Here is a 14,433-nt window from a genome sequence, read left to right on the forward strand (position 1 = left end):
GGGTACCTGATGGTGGTGACAATGGTTGAGTGCAAATTCTAAATAACCTGGAGGGAGTAAATCAAATTGTACCCAGCAATGACTCCAGCGGGCTGGGTAGCAAGCAGCTCAGGAATCTTATGTAAAAGACCCTTTCTCTCCATAGTTTCTCAAGCATAAATGAAATGTCCATCTTTTACCCTCTGCATCCTACCTTGGGAATTCTACTCTGGTGGATGTTTAAAAAGCCCACTAATAAAAATTGCCTAGAAATATTTTATGGTTAGTTTGCAGTATTTGTGGTGGAATTCCTCACACTGGACCCCACAATGCTGCAGTTACTTTAACAGAAGCCATGACAAATATGGAAATTACACAGAGCACTCAAATATAACAAAACACTCCCAACTTTCAAGCTCCCAGGAGTAAATGGAATACCCTAGAATCCAGGACATTGTAAGTGCTCTGTGTAACGTCTTGAGTTCCAACATAAAAATTCCTACCTAACAGAATGCTTTCTAGAAGCCAAAAAACAAGACATTTTAAAAGTGAGATGGAATATTCAACAGAATAGCCCAAAGTCCAAAAGTTTTATTTGAAGATTCTATCTTTGTTTTGAGGAATTATTTGTAACAGAACAAAAGAATAGTAATATGACTAAAATATTTATTCTTAATGCCAGTAAAGTATGCTCAAAGACCAGTAATTAGTTAAAAAGATCGGTCAGTCCTAGTGGAGTAGATTAGATATTAATGTATCAGAATCTTTAGGAATATTAAAAATCCTAGCTTTTGTTAAACTGTTCATTGAGAAATTCCACTTTACTTTTAATGGCTTTATAATCTGATTTTCATGCTCTCTCCCTCCCTTACTCCCCATTCCAAATCAAATTCCCTTTGCTACACCAACGTCTGCATATGCTCTATCAGAAAAGATTTTTCAGAATATTTATTGCATGAATAACTGAAAGAACTACATAAAATTCTCCAAAAATAATGAGACCCCGAAGGAACGGTCTCCATTATTTCCATAAAGTGTTTCCATTTCTTTCAAATAAAATCTACACAGGTAGGAAATACAAGTTTTAAGGCATAACTATTCCTAATTTTCTGGCTCTCCATCATCTTAACTTCTCCCCTCACTGACGTGCTCTACGTGCACATGATAAACCACTTGAGACTCTCAGGAGCCCCCTGGATTTATAACATATGAATGATTATAAGGATACATGCATCAGACAAGAAGCCATACAGTTAAGAGCATGTTACATTCCCATTCCACAAGTGGTTAATGACAACACTGTTTTACGTATCAGGAAGAGGAAGCAAGCACGAGAAACATGAATTACAAGCTGTTGAACTCTGAGATTCCAACATAGTTTGGGATAACTGCAAATTCAGCTTCTTTCAGACTAATTTATGTTCAGAACTGGCTGTTTATCATCATCAAAGACTATGGGTGGCAGACGTGGGGGTGGCGCCAAGAGGGTAAAGTAAAATGATGACAATAAGGGCTAGAATTTGCAAAATGTTTAGCACACCAGTAATAAAGTGAGGTGAGAATTCTACGTTCTAGGTCCTATTTTGAACAGTTTCCATTCAATGGAGGAAAAAAGGTAAGGTACTCAAATCTTGCCAGTTTTTCAAAAATGCGGTCACTTTCATCAAACCTACAGATACAGCAAAGACTAATGTTCCTACTCCGAATTATATATAAGAACTGGCCAAAATCTCACCCCAATTTAGGATATTAACTTGGCCATACATAATGTTAGGGAATTGCACTGGTTAAGTAAGAATTCTTACAGTGGCTACAACACCTAAGACCTATACAAAGCATATTCCCCCCTATGTCCAGCCAAGAGGTATTGGATAATTTTTGCAGATCTAGTAAGATAGGTCACTGTTTCCCCAGGAAAAGATAGTAAAAAAGCAGCAGTTAAGAGATTAACAAGATTTAGTGATTAGATAAACCTTGCCAAGTGGAAGGATTATTTTGCAGCTGATTTAGCCTTTTAACAAATATAAAGCACAATCTAGCCTAGCTAATGTGTATATATTTTCTTCTCTACTATTTTAATACAAATTCATGACATTTTACCATGAAATCTGATTACAGAGTTTGAGCTCTAACCAGGTTCTAATGTCACTTGTAAGAATTTCTTCCTTCACTTTTACCATTTCTCTCCAAGGCATTCCCAAAGAAATACACTAGCCAAACGCAGTTTTCAGAAAACTGACCCCGGGGTCACTACACGACTTGGCATGAAACATTAGAAAACTAGCATGTTATAAGCCTCAAAGACAAGTTAGGATCAAGGACATGCATCCAAGACTTTGCCAGTCCTCTGAGATCCTACCACAAACAGCGCCAGACATGAGGAAAGGAGAAGTTCATGCAGTGCTTACAGAGAATCAGAGAGGGCACCACTACCTGGAGGGTCTGGACTTGCTGGCCTGAGGCGGATGCCACCTGGGCCTCAGTCTGCAACTGGACAGCAGTGACACCACCCTGCTGCTGAGAACAGGAACAGGAAGAGCTTGAAACGTGTCAGGAAGGAAATGTATGGTTCAAGACATGAGATTACCTTACCTCTTAGAGGAGAGGGAGGGAGTCATCTTTCAACAGCCCCACCCTACAGAGGACTTTCAAACTGTCCAGACTCCCTATACCGAAGTTGTTTTGTTGAAGGTAGCAGGATTAAAGATTATTAGCCTTGTGTCCCCCAAATGCAACTCAAAACACACTTCCACGACTCAAAAACATCAAAACAGTTGTCATCATTAACACAAAAACTTTTAACGCAGTCCTTCCCTCCAGAAACAGGCATTTGGTCCTTTTGCCTAAAAGTCATTTTAATGCTCCTTTTATTTCCTCAAATGAGTTCACAAGAACAAAGGTTTTTAACAGCCTTGAAGCTACAATGAAGAATTTTGGGGGCTTAAATGCAATTACCAGAAAGGAAGAACAAAACAATCACTGTGAACCAAAATTATTTTCATGAGGTCACCGCTCGTAGGCACTAAAACTAAGATTACTTCTACTCAATTGGACGACCTCATAAGCAATATTTTCAGTGATTCAACCTAATATTTATATCCTCTAACGGCAAGTTCGGACAGAACAAGAATTCACCCACCAGGGCATCGGTGTGAATGGAGGGCCCTCTGTGGAAACCCCTTTACTAAGAAGGCAGCTGGAGGAAGCCGCCAGAGGCACAGCAGCTGTATAGAAGAAAAAAGCCAGCAAAGGAATTTAAATAATTACTCTCTTAATCAAGAGTAACTCCTTCTTTTGATCATTAAATAGGACAATTCACCTAAAAACTTCCTTTGCCCTCCCTACTAACTGCTTTTCTGTATCATCTAAATTCTACTTTGGAAACAAAATGTTCCCAATCTTGGCCTAAGGTTAAATTGATACATAATAAACTTCTTCAAGGAAGAAAAACAAGTATCACTAAAATAAAGCCAGCTATAAAGCATCAGAAAATGAAAGCTGTGTATAAATTGAAGAAAGCAACTAATGCAATTAGCAATAAACCAGGAGCAGGGAATTCTTTTCTAATATGTGCTTATCCAGAAGAGTGGCTGTCTAAACATTACCCTCATGGTAAACCAGAAGTTTTCAGAATAAGTACTGTGGTGGATCAAATCAAAAAATGGAATTTCTTGGAAGCTGAGTATCGGTTTGTGCATCATGGCCAAAGTCTTACCTGATCACAAACTAGCTTAATCAAGAACAAGCAAATTGAGTCCAGAAAAAATAAAAGCTCCAAATTTCCATTTGAAAACAGATTATAGGTGATTTGACATTTAATAAGATAAAAGGGGCAATTAACTATTAACCAGGCCCCCATGAAGTCAATTCTAAGTGGTCATGGACTAGAAATAGAGTTCTGAACACAGAGAACAGAAGAGAGATCGCAACAATTTCAATCTTCAAAGAACACTGTAGCACAAGTCATGGTAACCATTTGTATAAGACCTGGCACCTCTCAACTAATTCCCCAACGGAGCAGCGCCGTTATCAGCGCCACTGCTGTTTAAAGCAATTTTACTTCCATACCTGCTGCTGAATCTGTCCAGCCTGTACAACGATCTGCTCTGTGGAACTATTGCTGTTCGCCGTATACTGCTCCATGGTCCCTCCACGTTAGAATCCTGTACACAGTGAGGTGCACTCCAGAGGTCCTAGAAGTGCGAGATACACTCCTATTAGAAACGTTGGGAAAGAAACAAGAGTGAGGTTGTCAGTAAAGGCCTTGACAGACAATTAACCTTGATAACTTATTACTGTTATTTTATTTACAAGAAATCAGGGTAACAAGAAATTTTATATTCAGTACCATTTTTAACTAGGGTTACATGGCACAATTATGACAATATCATAATGTTATTTCACATGTTTTAAAAACGCTTTTAGTCATTTTATACCGGCAACCTTACCTTTCAATACTACAAGAGCAACACTTGCACCTCAGAAGTACTCATTAAGCTACAATATCACTTTATTACAAAGGCTTGTTTAATACTGATTTGCAAAAGTCTGCACATGTACATTAGAGAATAAACAGTTTAATCTGTAACACATTTGTTGCCATTTGTTGCCCGCAAAACTCTAGTCTACCACATACAGTAAGCAACTTAAAATTTCAGAGTTTATTACTTAGTAAGTAAATTATCCAAAGCTGAAGTCAAACATTTTACTTATCAAAATCTCCATTTAGTAGTACTAAGTAAGAAAGCTCCAGGGAGGATTTAGGAGTTTGCATTTTAATCCAGAGCAAGAAATAAAAAGGAATTATACTAATGCTAAAAATGATTATTTATAGATTAGATATAAGAAAAAATTTTAAATGACATACTAAGGCTATGATTTTCTCTAAATAGAACTAAAGTTTTCCCCAGCCTTGAATTTGAATGTCTAATAAATATGCCATCCTTTATTGTGTAATTTTATTATGGCAATTTTCAAACATATACAAAAGTAGTGAGAACATTGAAAGGAACCCCCATAACCATCACCCAACTTCAACAATTCTCATCCCACAGTCATTTTGTTTCACATATATATCTCATCCACTTTCCACCCATCCATGGATTATGTGGAAGCAAATCCCAGAGACTGTATTATTCCCCAAATCCATAAATACTGCAGCATCTGTCGCTAAAGAGTAGACTCTTGTTTTTATCATTTTCTCATGACACTGTCTCTTACAATATTATTTCAAATTTTAAAAAATTAGTAAGTCCTTAACAGCATCAAGTATCTAGCCAATGTTCAAATTTACCATCCTTATACACTCTAACAGTTGAAGACTGCTTTTTGAAATAAGGATACAATTAGGTATTAATAAAAGTGATATTTGAGAACCTTGAATAAACATCTGATTCAAAAATTTAAGGGTAATTCATCTTGGAAATAAGAGAGAAGTACAGGTATGTGTGTGTATATATATACACACACACACACACACACACACACACACACACACACACAAAATATACGTAAATCTTTTCCCTCAAATTTTCTCAAGGCCTTCATAAACTATAAAATTTGAATGATAAAATTATGTGAGCTAAGCGGCACATTAAGCAGCAAGGCACAACTCTCCATAGACACACATGGTGGATGAGATTAATCACTTGTAAAGTGTCTCAGTATTATGTGAAAGAGGAAATCAAAATATATTCAAATGCATGCCCAAGTATTTAGGAGGAAGTGTATTGATACCTAAAATTTACTTTGAAATACATCAAAAGATAAGATAGATTGATGGATGAATGGGTAGAAAGATGGATAGATATCTGATAAGGCAAGTATGGTACAGTGTTCATGGTAGACTGTAGGTGGTGGGTACACAGATGTTTACTGTAAAATTCTTTCAATTTTACTGTACGTTTGAAAATTTTATACTAAAATGTTGGAAGAAAAATTGAACAAAAATCAATCAAGCCTATCTTTCATAACCAAAACGTATGTAGTGAGGGAATGTAAGAGCCGTAAGTGACAGGATGACTATGCCATTACAGCACCATGCATCTGGTCAGAGGCTTCTCCAACTCACTACCTTCGCTCTAATAAAAAGCTCAGCAAGCAAATATCGAGCGATAATTTGGATTTACATATAGAGCAGCAACACAAGTAAACTTGATAGTTATTTTTCATTGCATACTGACAAACTGGCTTTCTCATGTTTACACCAGTCTCTTCTGAATTGGTTGACTGAGACAGCTCCAAGGAGACACTGGGAACAGTACTGAAAATTTTAATCAGGTTTTCAGACACACTTAGTGGCTCTGCCAGGGAAGTGAACAGTCTTCCCTAAACTCTATCTTGTCTCTAACTGCAGTACACGTAATACATTCATGTTTCTAAACTAATGAAATTAAGGGTCACGATACAAAAGAACGTATGTGATTTCATTTATATGAAACCTTGAAAAGACAACAGTAATTTAGAGACAGAAGGCAGATCAGTGGTTCCCTGGGACTGGAAGAGAGGGGTGGAGTGGGGGAGGGAAACGTGGGAGGTTGATAGGGATAGAGCACCTGGAACTTTCTAGGGTGATGAAAATGTTTTATATCTTCATTGTGGCGGTGGTGGTTGCATCGGTGTATAAATTTCTCAAAATTCATCAAAATGTAAACTTAAACTGATTCCTTTCTGTCTAAACTATACCTCAATCAAGTCAATTTCAAAAATAAGGATTATGAAAGAATGTCCTCTTATTTCAACACCTCCCCCACCTCAAATCCCCTTACTGTATGAGATTCTTTTCTTGACCACTAATTTCCAGACATTTACATCTTACTCAAAGAGCATGGGAATTACTAATAAACAGGTCATGCAGATTTTAACTAGTCTATCCCTTAACACAAATGTTGCAATTTAAAGGAAGCAGCCTCAAATCTAATAGCAATTCTCTCACATTCATGTGGAAGTGATTCAGCCTGGAGCACGATATTGAGATTGCTGATGATGAGCGCTGTAACACAACTCACTGGCTTCAGTGGAGCCAATATATTCCTATCACTATGAGCTTCAATTAGCAGAACTGCAATAAAATCTGACATTGTCCTTCCTCAAGTGCTTCTCTGCCAAGATTCTGACCATTGTAAGTTAGCCAGATTTAACCTACCTAGAAGCTCTTGCTTTTAACTCAAAGGTTTGAATGTTTTTTCCTCAAAGAGTGTGTGTGTTTATTCTGGCCAGCATGAATGTTCTCGTCCTCCCACTTCAAGGTGCAGAACCTGAACCATAGCTAACTACTAGGAACCCATTCAATGTGGACTCGTGCACATTTCAAAAGTAAAACTTCCAGAAAATCAACTATAAGCATGTGAAAAGCCCCTCAAAAATCACTGTATTTGATAACCACTCCCAGGTAAAGCCTAGAATAGTAGCTTTCAAACTTTGACCACAATTGACAGCAAGAAACACATTTCAGATCACAAATCACTGCACACATATTTAAAAACTGAAACAAGTGTCATGAATATTTATATTTTATAACGTAAGATACACACTTTGATATTTTTTATTTTATTATACAAATTTATCAGCATTAGTTCACTAAATTGATTTTACAACTCAGCAAATGGGTCCGGATCTTTGTTTGATAAAACACTGGAGAACTAAGAGCTGTCCAGCTTCTTCACTGTCCAAGAGGTCTCTGGATTAGAGTTCCTAATTTGCTACCCCTCTCCACTAATAATGTACATGTCCCAGACACTGCCCTAAAGGTTTTAAGACATAAAAAGAAAACTCTGACAAAGATCCTAACTTCAGAGAATCTTAATTTAGTAAAGGAGTAAAAATCTATACTGGAACCCCACGAGAAACAAAGTAATATGGGAGTCTGGCGGATAGAGATTTCTTCCAGCTGGGGATAGATAAATCAAGGATGGCTTTAGGAAAACGTGGCATCTGACCTGGTCTTAAGCGTGAGAAGGATTTATATGTGATGATGTGGGAAGGGGTGGAGTACTCCAAATGAAGAGCCAGCATAAAAAACAAGACAAAAAAGCCCCATTTGTCAAGTGAAAGAGGCCAGACGACCGTCTCCCAAAATTCCAGGCACAGAAGTTCCTCTGCAGACAAGTGGAGGCTCTACAGATGTTCTGCAAAGAAGTAACCAGACTGTAACTGCCTTTTAGAACGTCTAGCAAAAGTGGTTGTTTTAAAGTCACCAGATATGTAAGTGTTTTGAAAAATATCTATGACAAGTTGCCTCATCTTTTAACGTGGATAATAATTAAATGAATTTAAAAAAAAATCATTTAAACAATGAAAAATTCACCCTAAAAAGTGAAAACAAAAACTGTCTCCCAAGTTTTAGTAGTAAAAGAGCACTGGACTAGGAGTTTACTGAAACCTACTAGTTGTATGAGCTTAGCAAATGTGATTATAAAAGCCAGCACCACGTCCCTTAATCTATGTGCTAGGGATTGCACTAGGCACGTCACATAAATAAAAAATTTTAACGTCAGAGGGAAGAAATTTCCCTTTGTTCCCCAAAAGAAGCCAGCCACTGTTACGGGGCAGAATCCCACAAGTCCGAAGTTTGTCTTTGCAATCTTACAAAACATTCCTAAGATATACAAGTGCTTTTCCCAGCCGGGCGGCCAGCCTAAACTGTCCCCACTACTGCGCGCTGCGCGGTCCCATGGACCCTCTGAGCGCACAGCCCAACGTGGTGCCCCGCCCCGCGCTCTGCTCTCTGCGAGCGACGCGCCGGGATTCTTTCCCGTCGGAAGAAGCGCCATCCTTCTCGGAGGCCAATCGGTAAGTGTGGCTACGCGGAGCCCCCACCGCGGCTGTGGGAAGCTCACACGTCAGTACTGCCCTGGGTCCCGTCCTGACAGTAGCCGTTAGGTGCTAGCTGCTCGCCCGTCCATGTCCACCAGGCAGGGAAGGTTCCTGTTCACCTTTACCCGCTGCCTCCCCAGCACAGATGCATGTCTGCTACGCACTGCCTGCCGCAGACCTGGGCGCCAACAAGCATTTCCTCTAACCCGAACCAACACCCCACGTCTGCTGAGAGCGCGTCGACATGGAATTAGGAAGGGTGTTGTGAAACACGACACCGGGGGACGGCTGTGGGCTGAGCTGACTGCGTCACGCCGGACCCGTCCAAAGGGACAGAGAGGAGAACGAGCAGCGACCGGCACGTCCTCGGGGGGGGGAGGCGAGCTCCCGAGACGCGCGGCGGGCGGTACCACCAGCCTAGGCGAGCGGCGCGGCCTCCGGGAAGGCGACGAGCGGGCGGGCCCTGTGCTACGAGCGCGGCTCCGGGCCCCGAACGGCGGGCGACGGTTTGCCCGGGCGCCCAGGCGGCGGCGTGCGGCTCGGGCCTGGCCGGCGGGCGGGGGGGAGAGGAAATGACGAGCCACCGAGGGGGCGGCCACGGCGGCGGGCCGCGCGGCGGGGCGGGGGCTGGGCCGAGGCGTCCCGCCGTGCGGGGCCCGGGGCCGGCGGGGGCGGGCGCTCGGGCGCGGCGTGTGTCGCCCGGGCTTCCCTGCGGACCCAGCTCCCGGGCGGCGGGGCGGGCAGGGCCCGGGCGGCCGCCGCGGGAGGCGGGAACCGGCAGGAGGCAAGCGCCGCGGCAGCCGGCGCGCCGTGTACCCGAGCGTGGGGGCACTCGCGGCAGGCAAGCCCGCCACTCCCGAGCCGGGGGCCTAAGAGCTGGGGGACCCGGCACGCGTCCCCCACTGGCACCGGCACTGGCACCCGGCAGGTGCCGGGACCCCGAGGCGCCTGCCCCCGGGGGCGCCATCTCCGTGCGGGGCGGCCCCTGCAGGCCTCGGCCGGGACTGCCCCGCGGCGCTCGCAGGCTCCCAGCCGGGGCCCCCGCCACCCGGCTCGGCTGGGCTCAGCCCGACTCCCCGGGCTCGACGGGCGCCCGGGCCTCTCCTGAGTGGTCAGCGAGACCCGCCAATCGGGGCGCTGGGGCCGGCTCTGGGCCGCTGGATATTGGCTCCTCACACTCACCGTGCCTCGCTCCCCCGGTTCGCTGCCCGCGCTGATTGGCTCCAGTACCGGACTCCGAAACCCAATCAGAGGCCCCAGCCGCCGCTGCCGCCGCCACTGCCGCTGCCTCGCAAAATGGCGAACCCGAACAAAGGGGAATCGGGCCTCCCTCCAACCGCCTCCGCGCAGGCGCCTCTGAGGCCACGCCCCCTAACCCCCGCTCGGGGCTCGCCCCACCCCCCCGTTGAAAGGGCACTGCGCAGGCGTCCCCTTAAGCCACGCCCACTTTCCTAATTAGGTACCACTACCGACCGAAGGAATACGCAGGCGCCCTGGGGATGCACCAGACCCTGCGACTCCAAACACCGTCCTGAACGTAACACTACGCAGGCGCTAACTAGCTTCTTTGCCAACCTCCAACCCTTTTCTCTGCGGCCACTGGAGACACACCTCTGGGGCTAATGCGCAAGCGCCGTTTTTCCCCCCGCTCGAGGTCGGCTGTCTCGTTACGCATGCCCGGGTGGCGGCAGGAGACTCCGCGGAATTCACCGCCGGAAGTTCGGCGGCCATAACCACAGAGTGCCGTGTCGGCTAGCTGGCTAGAAGGGCTCGTTTCCGCATCGCTCCCGGGTAGGGGGCGGCCATCTTAGGTGCGTGCAATTAAAGGGCTGTGGCGGGATTGGCTCCGCGTCTGGCCTTGTCGGCTGTTTCCCACCTACCAGGGCCGGATCTGGAGCCCTTTCCCGTGGGGCGGGACCTCGTCACGCCGACTCCAGGTGAAGGGTGACGGGTACGTTGGGGCGTGGAGCGAGCCTTCCCGCTCCTTCCCCCGGGACTCCGGGACGCGCTCTGCACCTCGCTGACCCGCCGTAGGGTAGGAAACAGAGGATGGGAGGCTTCTCTAGACGTCTGGTCCTACCCCCCCCCAAAAGGGGAGGAAGCCTTTCTCGAGAGGCCACCTGTCCTCTCCTCTCGCCTGCGGCCGGCAGTACCCTCCCCCGGTCCGTCCTCTCCCTACGTGCGGCCCCAAGCCCCTCCCTTTTGCTCGCAGGCCGAGCCTCCCGAGTTGCCGGAGACGGCGCGGGCCCGGCGGGAGGCGTGTCGTGGGCCGCCGTGGCCTCGCCGGCGGAGCGGGGCGCTCCGGGAAAGCGCGACATCCCGGCGGGGCACGGCTGCCTCCGAACCCGGGCGTTCTCCCTCGCCCCGGAACAATTCTGTGCTACTTCCAGAGGCCGGACGAACTCACGTGCAGTTGGGGAAATAAGTGGGTGGTCCGGGCGATCTGGATATAATGTATTCAGGCTGCCTAAGCGTTTGTCCTTTTCCCTTCTCGTAGCTGAAGAAACATTGTAATTCTGGAGGTAGCGACTCAGTATCATGGCCGGCAGCCCTGCTGAAGATCCCGAAGGAAGCAGAGTGCGTAACGACTGTTAACTTAGTGGTGGACTGAAATTCAGAACCATTGAGGATAAAAGCATAAACATTTTTTTAGTTACACCAATGATTGAATTGTCGTTTCTTCCCCTCTAGCTGGTTTACTTGAGAAAGGTTAATACAGCTTAGGCACAGACCGTCTGCCACTTTTCTTCACGCAAGCTTTCATTCATTGTGATGAACCCCTTAAATTCTGAGGATTTGGCTTTCACTGAAACGCGTGGGGTGGAGGACACAGTAAAGGAAAATGACAGTAATAGTCTAGTATTTTTCAGTATCTAATAAAACATTTTCTTTTCCCTTTGCCCATTTTAGATCACTTATGTGAAAGGAGACCTTTTCGCATGCCCCAAAACAGACTCCCTAGCCCACTGTATCAGTGAGGATTGTCGGATGGGGGCTGGGATAGCTGTACTCTTCAAGAAGAAATTTGGAGGGGTGCAGGAATTGTTAAATCAACGTGAGTTTTGAAAACAGTTTAACTTGCCCTCACTAGAGCATCTTTTGACTGTGTTATATTAATACTTTAATTACTAAACAAGATGACATATGCAAAGAGCGAGTTCATAACCACGGAGTACTTTCAACTCATCAGATTGAGTTTTTCCTCCACAAAAATAGTCTCTAGTTTGGGTCCTTATCACACCAAACCTGAATTCTTGTAAAAGTCGCTGAACTCTTCCTCCTCTGTCATAAAACTCTCTGAATAATACTTCACTTCTCTGAAACCCTTAATAACAATGGAGTGCTTAGCAAAGTCCACAGGTATTAGGTTGGCATTCAAAATCCTCTGTTCACGGATATCGTATTTAGGAGTTTAGAATCCTCCTCCTCCTTACAGACCCCTCCCATCACTTTCTACCAATGATTTTAAACCAGAGATGTGTATTAGAATCGTGGAGTTTCTGAAACAGTTGCTCAGACCACAGTCCAGGCTTACTCGGGGTCTGCACTGGCAATTCTGATGCCAGCCTTTAAAAGAGCAATTTCTTACTGCTTTGTATCGTTATTTGTAAACATGACACCTTTTCTTGATTGAAAACTGATAATAATTAGGAAACTTTTTATACACCTGTGTTCTCCATAGTGCTTAAACATTAGCTCTTTGTATGTAAAAAGATCATTATTGAATGAACACACATTTGGCAAATGAAAAATGCTATATGTTCTAAAATATTTCAAGGCAAAAAAACTACACATTAAAGTTTTTTAAGTGAACAAGGAAGGGTGTATTTGAAAATAAGGGCAGGACAAAAGATAGGGTGTGAGGAAAACACTGAGAAAACATAATTAAAGAAGCTGGAAGTTAAGAAAACACAGTATTTAGGAATGCTGATAAGAAGCAAAGCGTTCATAGGAGACAATAGATTTTAGATTATTTCTAGTTCTGAGGTTAACTCAGATCTGTAAAGATTTTTTAAAATCTAAGAATGGAGATCAGTGTTTTGATTTTCTTTTTTCTTTATATTAAATAACTTTCTCTTAGAAAAGAAATCTGGAGAAGTGGCTGTTCTGAAGAGAGATGGGCGATATATATATTACTTGGTAAGATAACTCTCTGAGTTGTAAGGGTTGGTGACCTGGAGAGTTGTGCGGAATTTGTGCTGATCATTCTAGATGGGCAAAGACATCAAAAAGCCTCTGATCTCATGCCAGCTCAGATCCAGTGGTGGTGGTTATTTGGAGCTATGGGTTAAAAAGGAACATGAAGCTGCATCCTAGTTCCATGGGAAAGAATATTGTGACATCAAACAAATGTCTGTGTTCTAAGATTTGCAAAAGTTAAGGATGCCGCCCATACTTTAATTCCTTCCTAGTCATAGTGAGAAACGAGAGACATTGCTCAAAGGAGTTTTTCCTCTTGTTCTTCCCTATCAAATGCGCTTAACTCCTTTCCTTCCCTTGCCTCAGTATGAGATTCTTCCACTGTCCAAATGGTTTTCGGCCCCAGAAAGAGTGTGGCTTCTTGGTGATGGTGCTGGGTGAGTTATAGCCAACCCACTATAAGCTTGTTTTGGACAGCACACTGAGTGGGTTCATGAATGCTATCTTTAAGGCTGATGTTACTCCCAATGTTATTTGGGACGCTACCAGTTTCTCTATTCTTTTATAGAAAAACAAAAGGCAAGCAAGCATGGTTTCTGAATAGACATAACAGGAAATTTTCAGGTAGTATTGGGTTCTTCCTTTAACTAGAGATTTGCAGCTTATCTCTTGGAAGTGGCACAAAGACTTTCACCTACCTTGCTTAACAACAATAGACAATAGGCACAGCCTGTTAACCTCCTGGGCTTCTTGAGAAAAGGAAAGATTATTATGTGGCAATGTCTGGGTTTCTTAGGCCCTATGTAGTTGATTTTCCTGAGGACCTCCCATAACTGGAAGGGACACTGACATTTTTCATCCCTGCTCTGGACTATTCTGTAAAAATGCAGTCATTATTTTATCAGGATGTTGGGAGAATGTGATGGCTTTTCTTTTGCTATCAATTTGGAATAATAGACGTTTGAATTCTTTCTTTGTACTCAGATTACAAAGAAAAGGGCTTCACACAAGCCAACTTATGAAAATTTACAGAAGAGTTTAGAGGCCATGAAGTCCCATTGTCTGAAGAATGGAGTCACCGACCTCTCCATGCCCAGGCAAGGAAATCCAAGGCTCTAAGTGAAGATTTAATTGATTGGTGGAGGTTACTGTCTTATCCAAAGACAAATGGCTTAAAAGCTTAATCCAAAATATGGACTTAAAGGTGGACAATTTCAAAACTTTAAAAAATCACCAGTGAATCAGTTGTCAGACCTTAGGCTAAGGCCTACCCATTTCTTAGCCTAGGTTGAAAAAATCAGGGTAATGAACTTAAAACACACCTGCCTCAGCCTCTGTAGTAGGGAGGAACCATTGTTCAATCATATTTAAATTGTAAACGATCACTGCCTTTTAAACTGCATGCTTGTTTGTGGTCACTACGGGCAGTTAGCCTGGATGTGACGATGTGACTTCTTAGACCCTACCTATTGGGAACTTAAGGAGTGATGTTGAGGGTTC

At 43.9% G+C, this 14,433-nt stretch overlaps 2 protein-coding genes across 25 annotated transcripts in view; one reads left to right on the forward strand and one right to left on the reverse strand.

The window, feature by feature from the left end:
• Nucleotides 1-11,325, reverse strand: part of NFYA (nuclear transcription factor Y subunit alpha) — a 26,342-nt gene extending 15,017 nt beyond the window's left edge. For 2 of the 20 annotated variants that reach the window (XM_081044218.1, XM_081044230.1), the window contains exons 1-3: nucleotides 9,976-10,091; nucleotides 4,048-4,193; nucleotides 2,413-2,493 (exon numbers count right to left, since the gene is read on the reverse strand). In XM_081044218.1, the coding sequence (XP_080900344.1) occupies nucleotides 2,413-2,493; nucleotides 4,048-4,122 (156 nt within the window). In that variant the 5' untranslated portion in view covers nucleotides 4,123-4,193; nucleotides 9,976-10,091. Of the gene's footprint in view, nucleotides 1-2,409; nucleotides 2,497-4,047; nucleotides 6,693-9,975; nucleotides 10,539-10,673 lie in introns of those variants that run through there. The other 18 variants (XM_081044215.1, XM_081044227.1, XM_081044217.1 and 15 more) reach the window with 13 other exon arrangements.
• Nucleotides 8,720-14,433, forward strand: part of OARD1 (O-acyl-ADP-ribose deacylase 1) — an 11,148-nt gene continuing 5,434 nt past the window's right edge. Inside the window, exons 1-5 of one of the 5 annotated variants that reach the window (XM_081044239.1) lie at nucleotides 8,720-8,769; nucleotides 11,291-11,370; nucleotides 11,704-11,848; nucleotides 12,875-12,933; nucleotides 13,918-14,030. In XM_081044239.1, coding sequence (XP_080900365.1) covers nucleotides 11,332-11,370; nucleotides 11,704-11,848; nucleotides 12,875-12,933; nucleotides 13,918-14,030 — 356 coding nt within the window. In that variant the 5' untranslated portion in view covers nucleotides 8,720-8,769; nucleotides 11,291-11,331. The other 4 variants (XM_081044238.1, XM_081044237.1, XM_081044236.1 and 1 more) reach the window with 4 other exon arrangements.

Source organism: Rhinolophus hipposideros (genome assembly GCF_964194185.1).
Source record: "Rhinolophus hipposideros genome assembly, chromosome: 3".
NCBI lineage: Eukaryota > Metazoa > Chordata > Mammalia > Chiroptera > Rhinolophidae > Rhinolophus > Rhinolophus hipposideros.